Here is a 20,400-nt window from a genome sequence, read left to right on the forward strand (position 1 = left end):
ACAAATAGATCTCCAAATATTTCTAACTATGCCTCTGACCCATAGTTCTCACCATAGTGATAACTCTTCCCCGTAGAGAATTCAGGGTAATGTCTTGGGACATGTGTAGCTGTCACACTGGGGGTGCTCCAGGTACAGAATAAGCAGAGCCTAGGATGATGCCTACTGCCCCTGAAGATCCCAGGATGCCTTAGAGTCCTTGGTGTCTGTCAGGGCGAGGGTGGAGGTGGAGTTGTTTGAGACTTATTACCGCCATAGTTTGAGGCACTGTCAGAGGAAGGAAGTGGAAGGTGAAAATCCAGAGTCTCCCTATGAGAGGCTTCGTGGGCTGCAGCTAAGGGGGAGGGGGCAGTGGGGCATATTCCCTCTAGCTGTGTTTCATCTTTGTCTCCTCTGCCTTTTTCCTGAAATTTTTTAATTTTATTTTTTCATGTGTATGAGTGTTTTGGCTGCATGTATGTATGAACGCCATGTGCCTTCCAAGGTCAGAGGGAGGCACTGAATCCACCGGAAGTGGATTTACAGTCCTAGCCACCACATAGGTGCTGGCTATCAAACCTATGTGCTCCAGAAGAGCAGCCAGTGTGCCTCACCACTGACCAGTCTCTCCAGCCCTCTTCTTTCTCTGTTTGTCTAGTCTGTGTTTTCCCTCAACTTCTGTCTTCAGATCTGTTTCTCTGATCCTTTTTTCTTAACTTATGTGCTTGCATAACTCAGTTCTCTCCTTCTTCCATGTAAGTTCTGGGGCTTGAACAGAGGTTTAGCTTGACAAGCCCTTTTGTCCACGCTTCGTGGAATGTCTGTCCCTTATGTCTCTCGGTCCCCCCCAAGACTCCTTCTGGCAGGCCATCTCGCCCTCTAGCGGCCTCAGAGGGAACCGTAGACACACGGATCTATGCACGTTGTAACCTACGTGTGCACGGAGCAGTGTGTGGAGTAACGCAGGGTGTGGGCTCGCCCCTCCATCATACCCCAACCCTTATTTTCATACGTGAAGTAAAAAAAGGCACATATATAAATTAAAAAGTATTAAAAAGAAAATGACCAAAAAAACCAAACAAATCACCCCCAAAACACTGCAGCGCAGGTGAGATGAGGCCAGCGGGACGTCAATCTTACCCAGCCACCTTTTTTGACAACTTATTTAAAACTCTGTGTTGTGTGTGTGCGCGCACGCGCGTGCTTGCCACGGAGCGCTTAGGTTCAGAGTCAACCTGCAGGAGACATTTCTCTAGGGCCACCTTGTGAATTTACGGGGATCGAACTCATGCCGTCAGATTTGACGTCAATCGCCCGTAACCGCTGATCACCTTCTCACCAGCCCAGCTGCTCTCTATGGCGCCAGCTGCGCTCGGCCGGAGTCTGTCCCTACACTGATCCTCAGTGGCGCTCCAGGTTCCGAAGTGTCAAGTTTGGGTTACTTTTTGACCTTTGACCCCACCCCCAAGGCCGTAGAGAGTAAGCCTGGGCTGGATCACTTTAGGGATCCACGAGCTTCTCTCTCCGCCCTCCCCCAGGCCTCCAGTCGCGGCCGTTCCCCGGAGGACGTTGACGCGCGTGAACCCTAACCCGAGGCCCGAAACTCCGAGGTCACCACCGCAAGCCGAAAGGTTTCGCCGGCCAGTCGCGCTTGCTGACGGGCGTCCACGACAGCCACTTACAAATAAAATCCCGCCCCCACACACTAGCGCCAACCACTGAGGGGCGGGGCTTGAAGCCACAGCCCTCGGCCGCTCCCTTACAGTCCCTTGCTTACTCCAGCTCCCATTGACCAGCGTCTGAGACAACCAATGAAAACATAGATCACGCCTTCTCAGGTGGAACCCGAGCTGTCCAATGTCAGCTCGGACGCCCACCCAGATCTAAATAGCCCAATCCGCGTTGGTGATTGAGGCGGGTTCGAGGGGTGGGGCTTAAGGCTACAGCCAACTGCCGCGCACGTCAGCCCCGCGAGGGGCGTGTCCGCCGTTGAGACGTGCGACGACGGCGCGGCGCAGGGCGGTAAACAAGATGGCGGCGGCGTGTCGGTCTAGGAAAGGGGAGGCGGCTCACGGCGTCCGCGAGTGAGGCGCGAGCCGCTGAGGGCTGCGCCGGCGTGGAGTTTTCTCTCGCGAGCAGCATCTTTCTGCCTGGAGTTCGACTACCCCCTCGCCGCTCCGGCCTCCTGCCTGTCGCGCGGCGGCTAGGCGGCGAGGGGGACGCGCCGCCCGGGGTGTTTTTTCCCGCTCGGTCCCCGGAAGATTCCTGTCCCGACTTCGTGCCCGCGATTTGCGGGTGTCCGGGTGTCCCGCGTCCGGGTGGAGTCTGCGCCCCGAGAAGTCGTGGAAATAAGGGGCCGCGCGTGGCGTCGGCGCGGGCCGGACATGGACGGTGCGGACCGGCCTCGACGCGGCCGCCTGGGCCCCTGAGCGCGGGGCCCAAGTGGCGACCATGACCTAGCGGCCCGCGCGCCGCGACGGCGGACCGTCGCCTCCGTCGGAAGCAGCGTCCCCGGGGACCCGAATTGGGGGGACGCGAGGGTTGGGGGACTCATTGCTTTTTTTCTTTTTCATTCTTATTTTCGTTTTTTTCCTCCCTGAGCACCTAGAAGAAAAGGGGAAAACCAAAAGTGAAGAATTGGCGCCCAGGAAGCGGACGTGGACCCGGTTGTGGGGACCGGGAGGGTTGTGGAGGTCGTTCCTTTTTTTCCGCCTTCCTTTTTTTCGTCCTTCTTGAACATTTGGAAGAAACGGGTGGGGGAAATTCGAACTTGAAAAGAATTGGCGCTCTCGAAAGGGACAAGGACAAAGAGTGGGCCAGGATGGACGAGGCGGACCCCCAGCCGTTGGGCCTGTTCCCCGAGGGCGAGCTGATGTCGGTGGGCATGGACACCTTCATCCACCGCATCGACTCCACCGAGGTGATCTACCAGCCGCGCCGCAAGCGCGCCAAGCTCATCGGCAAGTACCTGATGGGGGACCTGCTCGGGGAGGGATCGTACGGCAAGGTGAAGGAGGTGCTGGACTCCGAGACCTTATGCCGCAGGGCGGTCAAGATCCTCAAGAAGAAAAAGCTGCGCAGGATCCCTAATGGCGAGGCCAACGTCAAGAAGTAGGTGCCAAGGGTCTGGGGCCGACGCGGGCGCTGTCTTGAGCTTCTTGGACAGCCCTTGCTCCTCTACTTTCTGGCTCGTCTCTTTCCTCTAATCTTCATTTCCTTCTCATTTCCTTCCAACTTTTCCTCTCCCCTTCCTTTCACTATCCTATCCACCCCATCTATCCCTCAGCATCACCTCGTGGGGTCAGAGTGCTTTGGCAGCCCGCAGGACTGTCCTAGGGGGAGGTCGTGTGGCCGACTGCGCCTCCAGCTCTCCTCCTCTTTGGGCCAGGTCCTTTTGCAAGTCGCGCCTGGCTCCTTTGGCGGGCGTTGCCAGGCGGGTGGCTAGTTTGTTTACGCAGTTAGAGGGAACCGGTGGGGCCAAAAAATAATGGTGGAGACTTGGTGGTGGTGGTGGTGGGGTAGCCGGCCAGTACTGGCTCGGTCCCTGCGGTGTCCTGCATAGTTGGCGTTACTGGGCTGTTTACTGGACCGTGGGGTCCCTTTATCACCTGCCCAGCTTAGCAAACTTGGGAAACTTCACCTACTGACTTGCAAGAAGGGGCCTTATCTTTGAGGCCAGCACTGGCGGCTCTCTGCATAACTGACCTTGCTTGTGGTCCTGTCCCAGGAAAGGCTGGCAGCTTCTTGGTTTTGCCAGCTGAGCACTCCTGAGTGGTACCCACAGGAGGGTGGGCAGATACCCAGCTGTAGAGCAGAGCAGGCTGGGGTCCTAGGCTAGCCTCAGAACCTGCTTTGCCTTCTTTGTAAGAGTGGATCTAGGTTAGTCTTGCACTGGGGAACCGGGCGACCCAGCGTCAGGTGTTCCTTCAGGTGAATTCAGAGGCCTGAGCTGGGATAAACTGGTCTGAAATTGTCTTAAGGTGACTCCATCTCTGGGTGGTGTTTGCTGGGCTCCGAGGCAAGCTTCAGGGTAGTGGTCCTGAAGCCCACTGTGGCTGGCTGGCTGCCCAGGCCTGCATCCTGGCTTGGGTCAGCAGCACTCCGAGTGCACATGGCAAGCCTGTGCTCTCTGCCTGTGACAGGGCCCCAGAGCTCTCTGCAAGTTCATGGCCCTCACCTGCTACTTTAGGCATACTGCCATCTCTACCTGAGATTGCCAGGTCAGGGTGTGGCTTGTAGAACCAGGCAGGTTCAGGGGAGAGAAATTGGTCCCTTGACCCTGAAGTGGCCCCACCTGAGTTATTGGGGTTACGGGAGTGATGGTGTCACGTGTGAGCTTAGAGGGACGCTGGACACAGTCCATTGGAGGTTACCAGCTAGGGTGCTGTGAGGAGCCTGCACTCTTCCTCAAGATAGCAATTGGTCTGGGCAAGCAGGCACATGCAGTGCTATAGAGACTGAGGAAGGAGGATTGCTTGTTTCTAGACCAGCCAGGGGTGCATGGGAAAACCTGGTTTCATAAGGAAAACGGAGTGGTAGGTGAAGGCCCCAGAACCCACAAGATGAGAGCAGACCGAGATGTCACAGGTTTGCTCTGACTTGAGTGTGTGTGCTGTGGCACTTGTGCACACACAAGATAAAGACTGGGAGAAGAAACTGACGCATAAGCTGCAGGCTACCACACTGCCCTGTACTGAGGTCCTTGAATGGCATGACACAAAGCCAGGTACTCCAGGGAGTGCTGGTGTTACCCACTGCTCGAGTGACTCGTGCAGTGGGAACTCTAAGGCTGCGGCCCTGCCTGTGTGATCCACACACACAGAGGCACAGCCTGGAAGGGGCAGCTCAGTGACAGCTGGTGCAGGCAGAAAGGCCCTTTGTCTGCAGGAGCTTAATAGACTGCACTCATGTGGTCTTTTACGGTGAAGTGTCTGGAACCTCCAGGACTGCACTCATGGGGTCTCTTACGGTGAAGTGTCTGGAACCTCCAGGCAAGCCTTCTGGGGTCCTGTCCTCCAGTCTGCTGCACAGAGTTTTCTCCTTTCAGTACCAGTGGGGTAGTGTGGTGCCTTCCTTCCTGGGAAGGCTGCAGGGACCTGTGCCCTTGGCTCCTGTCACCCCCACTGTGACAAGTAGCAACATCTTTCTTCTTTTAACATTTATTTTTTTAATGTACATTGCTGTTTTGCCTACATGTGCGTCTGTGTCGGATCCCCTGGAACAGGAGTCACAGACAGTAGTTAACTGCTTTGTGGGTGATAAAAATTGAACCCAGGCATGGGCCCTGTTGCTTGTGCATAGAGAGATCCTTCAGACGGCACAGGTTGAAAAAGTCCACCTTAGAATTTGGCAGTCCTGAGGCTCTTGCAGCCTTGTGTTGTATGTGCTGTAGTGTGAGGTATGGACCCAGTGAGAACTGATGCCCTCACTACTTTTGTATGTTTGCTTCTTGTTTATGTTTTGTCTTCTTGTATCTTTTGTTTTTGTTGTTGATGTCTTTGTTTTTTAGATTTGTCCCTCTTCCCTGTCCCCCCAGGGTGTCTCTGTGTACCCCCGACTGTCCAGGAGCTCACTCTGTAGACCAGGCTGGCTTCAAACTTATGAGGCCCACCTACCCTTGCCTCCTCAGCGCTGGGGTGACATGCATTTGGTCACCACTGCCTGGCTGTTTGGATTTGCTTTCGTACATGTGTATGTATAGAGGTGGGTGGGTGGGAATGCACATGTGCCTGTGGAGGCCGGAAGAGCATCATCTCCTGGAGCTGGACATGTGAGCTGACTAACATGGTACTGGGAACTGAACACAGGTCCTCTGTAAGAGCCAAAGACACTCTTAATCACTGAGCTACATTTGAGTGTTTAGAGAGGGTCTCAGTTCACTGTGCAGTTATGGATGACCCGGTAGCTCCTGAGTGGTGGGGTAGTGGCTGGGCACCATCAGGTGAGGAGGCATTTATTTTGCTCCTGTGAGGCAGGGTCTTTTCGTAATGCTTGATCTCAAGCTCTGGGCCTCAAGGGCTCCTCCTGCCTCTGTATGTGTGCCGAGACATCCTCACCTGTTGGGTTGCTCTTTGCTAGCTGCAGGTCGTGGATGGCCGGCGGTGTCTGTTCTGAGTCCACTGGGGCGATGGTTCCTGCTGGCCCTAGTGCTTGACCCTCTTTACTAGTTCCCCTTGCCTTCCAGGCGGTGGTCAGGGCTGAAGGCTCTGCTGCCAAAGCCTGGGTCCTGCCAGGATGGACCATGATTAGTTGAGCTGTGTGTCCTTTGCAATTTGTCTGGCTGCTGCTGCTGTCTCTCTTTGGGGACAGGGAGCACCTGCCTGGGCAGAGTGGCTTGTGCTGGATGGCCACTGGCCACTTAGAGACAGGGCAGGCAGTGTGTTCAGCTGTTGGGTGTCACCACTCAGTCTGGATCTGCACCTGTCTGGGTTGCTGGGGCCATGGGAGATGCTGGCAGCTCTCCAGGGACAATGGGAGGCCATACCATGGTGACTGGCAGGCTGTGTGACTTGGACTATACATAGTTGGGACATTAGTGAGTTGAGGGAAACAGAGCCCCGGACTTTGTTGGTTTTCAGCTCTCAGTTCACAGAACATGCAAAGCATACTGGACGAGCTGCTTGTGCTGCCTGCCTGAGGGACAGTACTGTGGGGTGGCCCTGTGCCCACACCCATGCACGGCCTCCTATGGCCCACATATGTGTATGTGCATATGGTATATGATCAGCCTTGGGTGCCACCTCTCAGTGCCCGGCACTTCATTTCAGACTGCCTGGGACCTGGAACCTGTGACTAGATGAGGTAACAGGGCTCATAGGTGTGTACCACCACAGTCAGATTTTTTTTTTTTTTTTTAAGACAGGGTTTCTCTGTATAGCCTGGGATGTCCTGGAACTCACTCTGTAGACCAGGCTGGCCTCGAACTCAGAAATCCCCTGCCTCTGCCTCCCAAGTGCTGGGATTAAAGGCGTGCACCACCACGGCCCGGCCCACAGTCAGATTTTTATGGGTGTTAGAAGATCAAACTCAGGTTTTCATACTTGCTTGCCAAGACTTCCTGTCTCTGCAGTCCACTGTTAGCTAGTTTCCTCGGTAGGGTATTGGTGCTTCCATGAGGGAGCCATGCATAGACCCAGTCCCAGGCGGCTGCACACTGGACCATGGCTGGATGGAGCTCTAGCATCTGCTGTACGAACAGAATTCAGGACAACCTCAGGTGTGGGCCATGCTTTTCCTTCTCCAGTGCCAGGGCCTGGTGTATGCAAGGCAGGTGCCCTGTCACTGAGCTCTGCTGCCCTGAGAACTGAGTTGGAGTGCCCCCTTTCCTAAGTTTAGGGTCTGTTGAGGATGTGGAATCCCTTTGATTGAGGGCCTGGTGTTTGTCAGTTCCAGGAGATGTGTGGTCTCAGTTTTGAGTACTCTTCAGAAAGCAGGACTATGCTTCCTGCCTGGCCTTGACTGGGCTGCCTGTGAGGAGCTTGGGTGGGACCTAGCAGAAGGGGCTTCCTCCCTTGCCTGGGCTCTGAGCTGCTGAGCTGGTTTCCTGCTTCCTCCTACACCAGTGGACAGCCAGCTTCTCTTAGCATCATTCTCTGTTGTTTCTGGACAGGAGCTCTCTCTGTAGCCCAGGCTGACCTATGTACAGCACCATGAGGCTTCCTTCTCCTCACCTGCTTTTTTTAGTTACCTAAAAGAAACCCTGAACACAGGGGGAAGGTGGCACAAAGCCCTGAAGGCAGGTGGTTGGGGTCCTTCCTGGCTCTGGACCTGTCTGGGCTCTCAGGCTCCCTTATGTCCTCAAGCACTTTGCTAAGGGTGAGAATTGGATGCTGGTGGGGGTGGGGGGGCTTCAGTAAGGTGCTGTTTTCTTGTTCCTTTTTTTTTTTTTTTTTGAGTATTTTGCCTGTATGTTGCTCCAAATGTACCTGAGGAGCCAGAAGAAGGCATCAGATCCCCTGGAACTAGAGTTCTGGGTAGTTGTGAGCCATTGTATGAGTGCTGGGAATTGAACCAAGGTCGTCCGGAAGAGCTTTTATCTGTCGCACCATTTTTCCAGCAACCCAGGTTAGCCTTAGACTCCTGATCCTCCTGCTTCAGCCTCCTGACAGGGTGTTGGATTACAGATATGTAACCATGTCCAGTCCTCAGGATGGTGCTGTGACGCTATCACCCAACACCTGACTGAGGCTACTTAAGGAAGGAAGTGATTGCAGGCAGAGTTCCTCCCTGTGGGGGAGGCCTAGTGGCAAACTGGGAGGCACCTGATGACATCACATCATATCTGCAGGCAGGAGGCAGACTCCCCCTCAGTTCATTTTTTTGGGTTTAGGACTTTGTCTTTACTCAGTCTGATCTGGAGACTCCCTCTGACTTGGCCAGTGCCTGTGGAGTTGATCACCGTTAACCAGCATATCCTCTGCTGTGTGACAGACTGCTTCTGGGGAGATGCTACGCACCGTCTGCTTACCCAGATAACCAAAGGACGGGTACCACCACGGTCCCATGTGTGAGCCAGTGAGCTTCACTGGAGTTACTTAGAGGAGCAGAGATGACTTGGAGACAGCTGCATCCCCAAGGCCCTCCCCAGCATGGGTGACAGCTTCCAAAGCTGGGAACCTGGAGACACTGCACAGCCTGCAGGCAGTGCGACAGGCTGCAGAGTGTCCTTTCCAGGTGGCTCGTGCATTCTAAACCTCTTCCTGGAAGGCTGCTGATGTGTGAGCTGTTGTGTAGCTCAGCTCAACAGCCTTCATTGCTCACTCTAGGGGGGAGGAGTGTAGTGACATTTTTAAGAATGCTGGAATTTTGGTTTCTTAAAAAAAGAAAAAAACACAGAAATGGGGACTGGAGAGCTGGCTTAGTGGTTAAGAGCCTGGCTACTGTTCTGGAGGACTCGAGCTCAGTCCCAGCACCCACATGGCAGCTCACAGTTGTCTGACTCCAGTTCCAGGGTGTCTGACACCATGACATAGACATGCAGGCAAAACACCAGTGCATATAAAAATAATAAAAGTAAAATCATTTTTAAAATCATACAAATATCATAAGAATGTGCTTTTATTTTAATCCCAGGTCTGGGGTATGGGCCTGATTTGGACTGTCCATAGCCGCAGACTATGAATTGCCTCGTGCTCTAGCAGTGGAGTGGTTTTGCCAGCTGCAAGTAGTTTCTGGAATCCCGGGAACTTTTCAGTGGGTATATAAAAGTGAGCCCCATCCCCTACCTCCAGGCAACAAGATTGGTGATCTGATTAGGGAGGTTGGTTGCAGTTTGTTAGTAGCCATTGTTGAAGTTGAAACCAAAGGAAAGAAATTAGATTCATAGAGTTTCCTAATTCCTCTGGCCCCTCTATCCTTTCTTCTCTCCTCTCCAGTGTTAGGGTGGGAAAAGTTAAGGGGAATAAAAGGTTGGAAAAAGGAAAGCGCACAAAGTAACAAAGACCAGCTAGAGAGGGGCCTCCTGCATGTGGTTGGTTTCGTGGACTTCCTGAAGCTGTTCAGTGTTACTTTCCTACCTTATGGTTTGCTTGCTTGTATTTAGATATTTTGGTTTTGTTTTGTTGGTTTTTGGAGACAGGGTTTCTCCCTGTCTGTTGTAGAACTGACTCTGTAGACCACCCAGGCTAGCCTGGAGCTAAGATCTACCTGCCTTTGCTCCTGGTTCCCTCCAAGTGGCAACCTCGCCCCAAGCTTCGTTGTTTACCTTCTGTCTTAGATTCTCTGCTGGATGGAATGTTTCAGTTTAGGAAAACATTTTCACAAAACACCATTTCAACTTGTGTGCACAGGAGGGGACAGACCACACCGCACACAGGCACATGCTCTCACAGCACACGGGCATTATTTATTTATTTATTTATTTATTTATTTATTTATTTATTTATTTGACATGTTTTCTGTACATGGCCCTGGCTGTCCTGGAACTCACTATGTAGACCAGGCTAGCTTTGAACTCAAAGAGATCCACCTTCCACGTGGAGATTAAAGGCATGCGCCACATGGCCAGCTCTAGGATTTTATTTATTTGTTTTGCAGTGCCTCTGTAGGGTCCAGCTGTCAGCTGACTCACTCAAGTGTCCTGTCTACCTTGATTGGCTTGAGTATTGGCCTCTCAGATGTCATGATGGTATCAGCTGGTGTGGCATCTGCTCAGCTCCCACCTCCCTCATGGGCTTCAAGCCCTGCCTTTGTGACAGTCCCTGCTGTGAAGTGCGATATCCGGATGGGGGCTTGGTTTGTACAACTGCCTGGAAGTTGGTGTGGACGAGGGGAGCTGTTAGGGTCTGGAGGTTGGGTCGTGCTGTATCTGAGCACTGGTCCAGGCAGCCCCAACCCCAAGACATATATGAGTATGCATCCAGCCTTTGCAGGTCCCTTTCATGTTTGTGGCTCCTGGGGACAGAAAGTGAACTAAGGTTGAGCTCAAAGTCTTCTTGCACCCACCGTGTGGAGGAAGGATAGTTGTGTCCCAGTGCAGACCGACTCCATAAATACCGTGTGCCTAGGCTGCCTGAGCACTGCTCAACTTGGGCCCAGGGGTGAAAGCGCAGTGCTCAGAGCAGGGCATCTTTTCCCTTCCAGCCTGCTCCCCCAGCCCTGCACACCAAGCCTGTGACCAGGCTGGGAGGACGACAGCCCAGAACGAATGATGGATGACAAGTGGGCTGTGCTCAGGGAGACTTCTGAAAGAAGGGGGTCTGAGGTGGTGAGGGCAGGCCAGGGAGGGGCTCTGTCCACCCAGCTGAGCTTTTGGGTGAGGATGCAAACTAGACTGCAGGGCAGACCGTGCCCTCACTCATGGCATGCCAGCAGCCTCCTGGAGAACGTGCATAGTGTAGCTGTCACCACTGTCGAGTGGCTTAATGTTGAGTCACCTTAAAGGAAGGCCCTGTGAGCTGTCCACTAAAGCCATAGCCCTGTGCCCCCAGGGAATTCTGGACTTGTTCTGGACATTCACTGTCACGGAGGCCACACTGTGAGGCTTCTTTTTGTCTGCGACTCTCACTGGACTGAGATGTCTTCAGGGTCCCTCTCGGCTGTGACAAGTATCAGAGCCTTGTTTCTGTTCATACCTATGTGATACTTTACTTCATTATGTAGGTGGGTCTGTTGTAGTGTCTGTCAGTGTGGGAAAACTGGCCTGTCCCTTTGGGCCCTGTGAGACTTTGGCAGCTGGGTGACATCTGTGATGAGTCTGTGCTGGGTGCTGTGCATGTACTTGGAGCTTCTGATGTTGGGGTGCTGGGTTCTTACCTGAGTATCAGACCTGAGCTAAGGGAAGCCTCTGTGATAAGCCAATGGCTGCATCGATCTGTTGGACAGTGACTGTCACGTAGGATCAGTGCCTTTATCTGTAGTGTCATGATGACTGTTGGTGCTGTTGCCAGTTTCTGGCCTGACTTCAGCCCAGTGGGGGGAAGTCCAGGGTTGTGAGGTGGGACAGTGCATGGGAGAAGGCCCTGTGGCCCTTGTAGCCTAGCTCCAGGCATAGCTGGTACTGGACCTGTGCCACCTCCCATAGAGCTTTGCTCTTATGAAGCAGTCCTGGTGTCCTGGTGTCCCTCTCTGCTATGGCTGGAAACTACCACAGCCCAGGTGACTGTCCACTCCTTGGGATTGAGCCAGGTGTCAACAGGCAAACAGGAAGCTCCACCCCCACCTTCCCCATTGTCCAGTGTGTCCCAGATGGGCATCTGTGCCAGGACTCGATGGAGGCTTCTCACAGCAGGTGGGGTCAGCTGAGCATGTCCTCTGTTGCTGCAGGGAGATCCAGCTGCTGCGGCGGCTGCGGCATCGGAATGTGATCCAGCTTGTGGATGTGCTGTACAACGAGGAGAAGCAGAAGATATATCCTGTGGGGTGGAGTGCCATGGGGCGGTCCCTGTATAGTAGGGAGTGGAAGCCCTTTGCAAGACCTGGCTGCAAGTGTAGTGCTGTGTGTCATCCTGTGGTGCCTGTCAACTCAGCAGGCGGGTGAGCAAGGTGTGGGGGCTTCCACCTATGCTAGCCTGGTCTGACCAATGTGGCTGGAACTGGGCATGGCCTCACAGGTGGTATTTGGGGGCCTACATATTTTGGCAGTGCCCCGGTTCTAGAGGTTTCCATGCCCTTCCCAGAGAAGAGCTTGCTCAGCTGTTTCTGTGTCGTCCTGGGAGTATTCTGAGAACCAAGTACTCGGTAGTTGGCTGCAGTCCCAACTCCTAGGTTCCCCATGGCTCCCTCCCTGTGGCTTGTTTCTGATCTTGTTGTGACCTGTGCTGACTCCATGTGGTCCAGGGCAGGGCAGTGGCCTTGTGGGCCTGTGAGACTGATAGACTGATAGGGGTCAGAGTGGTAGTGGCCTGCTGGCCCAGCAGAGCCCTGCACCCCCAGCAATGTCTTCACTTCCTCAGTTGCCCTGGGCTTTCAGGGCACTGCAGACTACTGTTGCTAGGAGCAGGGCTCCTGGGCCTGCTGTGTGCTGCTTTCCTTAGCGCCCTACGTATATGGTGATGGAGTACTGCGTGTGTGGCATGCAGGAGATGCTGGACAGTGTGCCGGAGAAGCGCTTCCCCGTGTGCCAGGCTCATGGGTGAGTGCCCTGCTGGGTGTGGGACGAGCAGCAAGTGTCAGGAAACCCAGATGTTTCTGGGCCCCCCGTTTTTAGCCCAGCCGGTGTGCTTGGTGTTACCTTTTTGTTAGGCCCTGTGGGCCCACTGCCCTGCAGAGCCATAGTGGCTCTGAGGCCTGATCAGCCATCCCAGGTTCAGCAGAGTCATATCCCTTGGTTAACAAAGAACAGAGGGCAGGGGAGGAAATGAAGCCAGAGGGGAAAGCTGGCTCCCTGGGCCCGGACAGCACTGACTGGAGTTGCCTGTGTATTGTCCAGTGGGCCCTAGCCTTCTGACTGTTGAGTCTGTGCGCTGATCTCTTAAACACCTACCCCCTTGTGGACCAGGCCTCATGAGCCTCCCAGAGCTCATTGCAGACTTATGTAGGCACCGTGGTGTGGGCTGAGACCCTGTGGGGCCTGAGCCAGTCCCACCCATTCAGGTACTTCCGCCAGCTGATTGACGGCCTGGAGTACCTACACAGCCAGGGCATTGTTCACAAGGACATCAAGCCGGGCAACCTGCTACTCACCACCAATGGCACACTGAAGATCTCCGACCTCGGTGTTGCCGAGGTAGGCACCGTGTGCAGGGATCCTGGGCCGCTTCTCCTGAGCTGCCCTGACTCTCACTGCCCTGCAGGCCCTGCACCCTTTCGCTGTGGATGACACCTGCCGGACAAGCCAGGGCTCCCCGGCATTCCAGCCCCCAGAGATTGCCAATGGACTGGACACCTTTTCAGGTTTCAAGGTGGACATCTGGTCGGCTGGGGTCACACTGTGAGTGTCCTGTATGTACCCTGTAGCAGATGGGGGCTGTGGATTTTCTCTGGTGTTCTCGGGCCCTTTGACCCATAGGGTGTGGCCAGCAGGTTGGACATTCCAGATCTGCAGGTGTAGTTCCCCTCCACGCCCCACCCCAGAGGCTTTGTTTCATGTAGGGTGCCGTGGCTGCACATCTACCATGTCTCCTGTCTGGGAGCCGAGGGGCACCTGGCTTCTGCTCTCAGCTGTGACTAACACTGACGCTCTTTTCCTGTGTGAAGCTACAACATCACCACGGGCCTGTACCCGTTTGAGGGGGACAATATCTACAAGCTCTTTGAGAACATCGGGAGAGGGGACTTCACCATCCCTTGTGACTGTGGTCCACCACTCTCTGACCTACTCCGAGGTGGGCATCTCTAGATCACCCGAGTGTCAGGACAGCCAGGGACAGAGCCCCTGCTCTGTGGAGGAGTTCTGACCCAACTGACAGGACAGCTCTGTCTGCCGGATGGGAGGTTTCTGAGATTGTTTCCCCCAATCTGGGGGTGGGGGGTGGAGGCGGTGTGCTGTGTCCCTGCTGCCTGTTGCTCTCACTGGGGCCTAGGAAGACCAACAGTTTGGGTGGTGGTGGGGAGCTCTGGCACAGCGCAGGCAGGCACTGGCTACACTCTCACACATCTCTTCTGTCATACAGGGATGCTGGAGTACGAGCCAGCCAAGAGGTTCTCCATCCGACAGATTAGGCAGCACAGGTGAGCGTGGCTGGCCTGTCTCAGCCTGGTGGGTGTCTGAGCTGAGACCATGGTCTCAGAGGGATTGTTACAGGGATAAGGATTTGTATGTCCTGGGAAGGCTGTGTGTGAACTTGGGATGTGAAGGGGGTACCCAGTGCAGGCCAGGGGTAAGGAGACCATCCAGACTCCCTACGTTTACCTTTCTGTTGAGGAGGGCAGGCAGCTGGATGGCTGAGAAGCTGGAGACACGGGGCCTCCCGCGGTGGAGAGGGAGTGGATGGGAAAGGGCACTGTGGACCCCAGCTGGTCCTTGGCCATCTGGACGTGAGAATGTGTCTAGGGAGGCCAGCAGGAAGCATGAGACATGGAGTCTTTCCTCCCCTGAGGGTTAGAGCCTTGTAGGTGGCAGCGGAGCCTCTGTCTTGCCCTTTATTTACCAGCTGGTCGGAGCCATGGGTCCAGGTTTCTCTGTCCTGGGCCTCTTGCTACCTCCATGCTAGACTGAGACTGGCTCAGCTGGGCACCCCCAAGGAGGGCTTCTAGCCTACCCTTGTTCAAGGTGGGTGGGGCTATAGGTACAAGGACCCTGATTGGCCACTCCAGTCCAAGGTGCTGTGGGCTGTGGATTTGGACAGGGTGTGTCAGTGTTATGGGTGTTAGGCTACCTTAGGCCTGGAACCCGAGTACTAAGGCCTTCCCATCTGCAAGGGCAGCCATGGTGTGTGCCCTGGTGGATCTTGGCCAGTGGTGGTCACTGAGTGCCTAGTTCCTGATGTGTCTGCCGCACTTGGGCTTCTGCAGCTGGTTCCGGAAGAAACATCCTCTGGCCGAGGCGCTCGTGCCTATCCCACCAAGCCCAGACACTAAGGACCGCTGGCGCAGCATGACCGTAGTGCCCTACCTGGAGGACCTGCATGGCCGTGCAGAGGAGGAAGAGGATGAGGACTTGTTTGACATTGAGGATGGCATCATCTACACCCAGGACTTCACGGTGCCTGGTGAGCTGGCTTGCCGCAGCTCATGCTGGAGCTGATGCCTTTGTGCACTCTGGGGCTGCTTCTCTTCCCAAGGCTCCAGTTGACATGAGCCACCAGGACTGCCGGAGCCATCCTGGTGGCTGTGGCATTTCATTCTGGGCTAGCTGAAGGGCTCCCTGGGCCCCATCTACAGCTTATTGTGGCCTCCCTGGCTGCGTCTAGCAGGAGGAGGGGACCCTGGAGGGCAGTGGGTAGGTGCCCTGAGACAGAGGGAGGGTCCAGTGGCCCTCAGTCCTGGCCATGCCTGACCTGTCGCCTTCTTCCCCAGGTGTCGAGGAGGCGGCCGAGGCAGGGCTTAGCGAGGATGCATGCGACACATGCATGTGGAAGAGCCAGGGCGCAGGCCTTCCTGGAGAGGAGCCCGAGGAGGGCTTCGGGGCCTTAGTGTAGCTCCCTGTCTGCTGCCCCACCTGTGTCCTCCATAAAGCTTTGTCCACTGTGTCTGCAGGTGGATGCTTGCCGCGACTGCCCTCCCATCACTATCCTGACAGGCTCCCCAGCAGGGTTTCAAAGAACATGCCTGGGTCCAAGGCCTGAGCCAAAGCCTCAGCGCCAAGGTGGTCACCAGCCAAGGCTCTTGTGGCCTTTGTCCCTGTGTCCCTCAAGCCAGGCCCACTCAGCTCCTGGCCTTTCAAACAGTTGTGGGGGGAGGGTAAGGACCTTGAGCTACTATATCTCCTGTAGCAGTTGAGGGTTCTGAAAGTGGTGCTCACTGGGTGCCAGGTGGGACCCACAAGGACAGGTGTACACCTCATGTCCAGGATGGGCCTTCGCCACAGCCCTTCTCAAGGCTTAAGCCATCCCCATGTGGGAATAGTGTCTTCCACTGTCACCTGGAGCCCTTGCCTTGACTGTCCCACAGGCTGGGCTCCTGGCCAAGAGCTGGTGCCTGACAGGGCCCTCTTCATGTGGCTCCTCTGTGGGGGCGGGGGAGGGGGTGCATGAGGGACTCAAGGCTTGAGGTTTAAGGAAGGCAAGGGTCTGGGGACACTGGGGTAGTGTTGCACAGAGTGAAGTGACAGCCTGGTCCCTCTGTACCTGGCACGAGGGTCATACTCGGCAGCAACAGGACAGGGGCTTTTTTCTACTCAGTGCTTTGTGTGGAGGAGGGGACAGAGTCCCTCCTCAGAGTCCACCTGACCTCATGCCCTAGTCCCGTCCAGCACGAGAGCCAGCGTGGGTTCTGCTAGTGTGGCCAGGTCAGAGGTTGTGGATCCAGGAGCATGGGCAGTGGGGCTTGTGCTGGGTCCCCACAGCTGCATCACAGAGCACTAGGCTGTGTAGTTCCATGTAGACACTGCCCACTGGGACCTCTTGTCCTACCATGAGGGCAGGCCAGCAGAACAAGCTGGGCCTGCAGCCCCCAGCTGGATGGTCTCCTCTGAGCCCTGCACAGCTAGTAACACTGAGTCGATTGCTTCATCTCCTTGTGCCTGTACTGAGGGTCTAGAGCTGGCTCCCTGGAGAGCTCTGAGCCGGTGTACGGCTGCCCAGGCTAGACAGGCAGGTGAGCATGGGCACGCTGCAGGAGGGCCAGGGCACGCCACTGACGGCACTGGGCCGGCTGCCTTGGAGCTACTGAGGGGTGGCACCAGAGGCTAGAGAGCACAAGCCTGACCAGGCTCTGGCACACTTGGGGCTGGCTGGGCCCTGGGGCTTGGAGCTGCCTGCCCCTTGGCTCGAGCTATGCTTGCCATCTTCCCACAGGACAGGTCCTGGAAGAGGAAGTGGGTCAGAATGGACAGAGCCACAGCCTGCCCAAGGCTGTTTGTGTGAATGGCACAGAGCCCCAGCTCAGCAGCAAGGTGAAGCCAGAAGGCCGGCCTGGCACCGCCAACCCTGCGCGCAAGGTGTGCTCCAGCAACAAGATCCGCCGGCTCTCGGCCTGCAAGCAACAGTGACTGAAGCCTGCAGGTGGGCTTGGGCCAGAATCCAGAGCCGTGCTTGGTAGTCACAGTGGGCATCTGCTATGCTCTGAATTCCTTCCCTTAGGGCGGGCTGCAGGGGCTGAGGACTGGTGGCTGAGGCCACAGCCCTTACCAGTCAAGGTTATATACAAAGGACCTCTCTGCTCTGGAGTGGCTATAGTACCTGGGGCCTGGTGCTAAGTGACCACCCATTCTACCAACAGTGTGTCGCCAGGATCTCTGGACAGGTGTCCCAGCAAGGCTGTGATTCTGGGCCTGCCTGTCCACACACTTCCAGACGTTGGAGCTGAGGGCAGACCTGCCACCCCAGAAGCACTTTATGTCAAGACCACTGGCCGGCCTCGCCTGCATGTCGCTCTGCGAGCCTTGCTGTCTTTGGGTTGGTTTTTCTTTTTTAATAAAACAGGTGGTTTTGAGTTGTGGCTATGAGGGTGTTTGGAACTGTGGAGCAGGCGGGGCACATGGTTGCCTACAGAGAAAACCCAGAGCAAACCAATATGCAGAGACATTTATGATCAACCAGACAACACGACCAACCATAGAGGGCGCAGGGCAGGGAGTGGGCAGGCACTCGTGGCGAGGCTGCCCTATCTTTTGGCAATAAATAAAGCTTGGGAAACTTGATGCTGCCACCTGGGCTGTTCTGTCCGTCTGTCCAAAGCCCAAGGCTCTTGGGTAGCAATGGGACAGGGTAGAGGCTGTGCACATGCAGGGTGGGCGCGGTCGGTTATCGCTCAGAGAAGAACTGTAAGGCCGCTACAAAGCGCATACTATGGACAGGGTAAATAGATGAGGCTCTGGGGCGCCGAGCTCCTCGCTGATCCTCAGTGCCCCACAGTCACTTCCCCTCCAGTAGGTTCGCGCATGCTTATGGCAGGCAGTGGCACCGCCAACACGTGCTCACGAATGGAGGTTCAGCTGATCCTGGAGAGAGGCTGCACTTGCACCTCAGAACCTGCTCCACCCCCATCTGTGGCCAGAGACTGGGTGCCGGGGTCAACCTTCTATGGATCCCAGAGTCCAATCTCTTCATCCTCCCTGCAGCTGAGCCTCGGTCCTGGAGCCTCGTGCTTCCGGAGGCCACTGCGCCCAGCTAAGTGCCCCACTTAGCAAGCACGCTTGGGATGTGGGCCGCGTACCCATGCACAGCAACCTCAGGTTGCCCCTGCTATCGCCACCATTCCCATGGCGGCCCCACGTGCTGCCGGAGGAGCAGCCGAGAGGCAGGTCCAGTACACAGAGCTTAGGCGGGGCTGTGGTCAGGGGATGTAGGGGCGGCAGCAGCGACAATCAGCACCGGGGACGAGGCAACTGGCTCAGCAAGATGGGGAGAGAAGAGTCTCTCGTCGAGGCTGGCTGCTAGCTTGTCCAGCAGTGCCCCGGCGGGCTCAACACACAACCCAGATCCTGGGCAACCACCGCCTCCACCTCCAGGCTCCTCCTCGATGACAGGAATGGATGGGTCATCACCCGTGATGGGCAGCGCACGGCCTTCAGGAGGACAGTCAACACTGTCCCCACGGCGTAAGGGCGCACGTGTGGGGCGAGTCGCCCCAGGGGGCGTGGCCGCGCGTGCGCCGCCGGGGTCGCTGTGCTGCCTGCCTCTCTGTTGCCATTGCTTCCGTGCATGAGTGTGAGGATGCGCACGTGCACGGTGACGCGGAGCGTCATCAAAATGAGGGTCATGGCGCAGGAACTCATGGAAAAGAGCGTCCGTCTTCTCGTCGATGCTGTAATCGCGGCGTGGCCTGCGTGGCCAGGCTCGCGGGCTGCGGGGAGGACTGCGGGCTGGAACAGGAAGTTCGGAAACTTCGTCGCCCGCCCCTCGTCCCTCGATGCTCGCGTAGCCACTGTCCATCTGTAGCAGGCGGCGGGCTTCGCCGTCCTTAGGCCGCAAAGCAGGTGGAGACTCGAGAGGGGGCGGGAAGGCGGGTGCTGCGCCTCCACCCCCGGAACCCGAGCCCGAGCTATCACCGCTGCGCACTGAGTCGCGGTCATTACCGCTGCTGCTGTGGTCCGACGCAGTGGCCGCGTGGAGCTCGAGCGAAGCACGAAGGCTCCACAGGTCACGGTAGCTGCACTGTGCATGCTCGGCGTCCTGCTCTTGCTGCGGGTCCTGCTGCTGCGCATGCTCGGGCCCCAAACTGATGCCATGCTCCGGAGGAGTCTCGGGGCTTGCTCCTCCCGCCGCCTCAGCTGCCTCTAGCCTGCAAGGCCAGGCCCACGTGGTCAGAGCCTGCAGGTATTGCCCTGCCCTGCCGGCTACACATTTGTGCTTTTAGGGACTATGGACATGGAGGGACTCCCATCCAGTCTGGGCCACTCCTAAGTGATTCTCTTGATGTGCAAACACCAAATCACCAGCCCCTTGACTGGGTGTTACCTCACCCACTGGTCACGGGCCTGATACAGCCAGGTGTGAATCAATGAAGGGGGGGGGTCACCCCTAAGTTTGCAAGGCCTCAGGCTGTACTCCAGTGGTTTTAGCATTTAGGAGGTTTGCTTGTGGCTTGGTGGGGGAGAGGTTACTTCGGATAGCAGCTGTTACCAAGGCTGCTCCCTGATTGGGGTCAGGCATACATCAGGAGTGCAGGCAGGCATAAGGGACGCTGGCACCACTGAGGAGCTCTTCAGACCTCGGAGCCTGCCACAAATTGACAGGGCCATAGTAGGCCCAAGCCCACTGCCCTGCTCTGGTGGGTGTCTCATCTTGGAGACCCTGGGACCATCAACTGCCCATCTACCCTTACCCATTCTCTCCCTGCTTCCCTCCTCCTTCTCTGGTCTGCGCTGGAGAGGTGGCCCCCATGAAGTGGCCAGGGTGACTCGAGTTCGTGTCCACAGGGCCAGGAGGGCAGTCCCTGGGCCACCTATGGGGGATGGGGCAGGGCAGGGGCCCACAGGCCCACCCTTAGCACCTCCATCTACTGAACAATACCTGCCGAGAGTGGGGGGTGGGCTGGTGGGGCTGGCCAGAAAGGGGCGGGGGGGTGGGAAGGCCACCGAGTCGCCTGCGCTGGCAATGTATTGAATGAAGTCGGCGTGGGGGACATCCCCCTCTTGCTCCATGCTCTCACTGGCTGCCCGCTGTCGCTGAAAGTGGTGCCGCTTAGGAGAACCTGTGGTTGAAGATCAGACCAGGACCAAAGATTAGGCGTGAGCTGAATGACCTCACAGGGAAGCAGTCCAGATATCCTTGGCTGGACCAGTGTGGCCATGAGAAAGGATGGCCAGGGCCTTGCATGGCCCAGCTTTTCCTGCACAGGAGGGAAGAAGATGCCACCTCCTGTAGGCTGCACCGTGCCCTGGGAAGCTCCCCAGGATCTTACCCCAAATAGAACTGCCAGTGGGCAGGGCTCCAGGTG

At 56.3% G+C, this 20,400-nt stretch overlaps 2 protein-coding genes across 3 annotated transcripts; one reads left to right on the forward strand and one right to left on the reverse strand.

Moving 5' to 3' along the window:
- The first annotated feature begins 2,409 nt into the window (after nucleotides 1–2,409).
- LOC114615848 (serine/threonine-protein kinase STK11) lies at nucleotides 2,410–17,659 on the forward strand. Of its 2 annotated transcripts, none has more exons than XR_003710530.1 (10): nucleotides 2,410–3,090; nucleotides 11,743–11,826; nucleotides 12,461–12,550; nucleotides 13,012–13,144; nucleotides 13,212–13,348; nucleotides 13,615–13,742; nucleotides 14,031–14,088; nucleotides 14,872–15,068; nucleotides 15,376–16,614; nucleotides 16,815–16,898. XR_003710530.1 is itself a non-coding variant. In XM_028761460.1 (10 exons), exons 1-9 carry the CDS (start codon nucleotides 2,801–2,803, stop codon nucleotides 17,006–17,008), a joined length of 1,311 nt encoding a protein of 436 aa, XP_028617293.1. In that variant the 5' UTR covers nucleotides 2,411–2,800; the 3' UTR covers nucleotides 17,009–17,021; nucleotides 17,239–17,659. The 2 variants fall into 2 exon arrangements, 1 of the variants encoding a protein (XP_028617293.1); XM_028761460.1 differs by lacking the exon at nucleotides 15,376–16,614 and adding an exon at nucleotides 17,239–17,659 and having other exon boundaries at nucleotides 2,411–3,090; nucleotides 16,815–17,021.
- On the reverse strand, nucleotides 17,532–20,154 carry LOC114615847 (voltage-dependent calcium channel beta subunit-associated regulatory protein; the record flags this gene model as incomplete). The annotated part of the gene is made up of 2 exons (XM_028761459.1): nucleotides 17,532–19,242; nucleotides 19,974–20,154. Coding segments are annotated over 2 exons (1,145 nt in total), but the record flags the coding sequence as incomplete, so codon positions are not given.
- Nucleotides 20,155–20,400: the final 246 nt, after the last annotated feature.

This window comes from Grammomys surdaster, unplaced genomic scaffold (genome assembly GCF_004785775.1).
Source record: "Grammomys surdaster isolate TR1022 unplaced genomic scaffold, NIH_TR_1.0 164563, whole genome shotgun sequence".
Lineage (NCBI taxonomy): Eukaryota > Metazoa > Chordata > Mammalia > Rodentia > Muridae > Grammomys > Grammomys surdaster.

Excerpts from the sequence above, each read along its gene's own strand:
- LOC114615848 (XM_028761460.1), top strand. The coding sequence starts at position 2,801 with ATGGACGAGGCGGACCCCCAGCCGTTGGGCCTGTTCCCCGAGGGCGAG. Across the intron at positions 12,551-13,011 it reads CCCGTGTGCCAGGCTCATGG|GTACTTCCGCCAGCTGATTG; the intron begins GTGAGTGCCCTG and ends CCACCCATTCAG. Across the intron at positions 13,145-13,211 it reads CCGACCTCGGTGTTGCCGAG|GCCCTGCACCCTTTCGCTGT; the intron begins GTAGGCACCGTG and ends ACTGCCCTGCAG.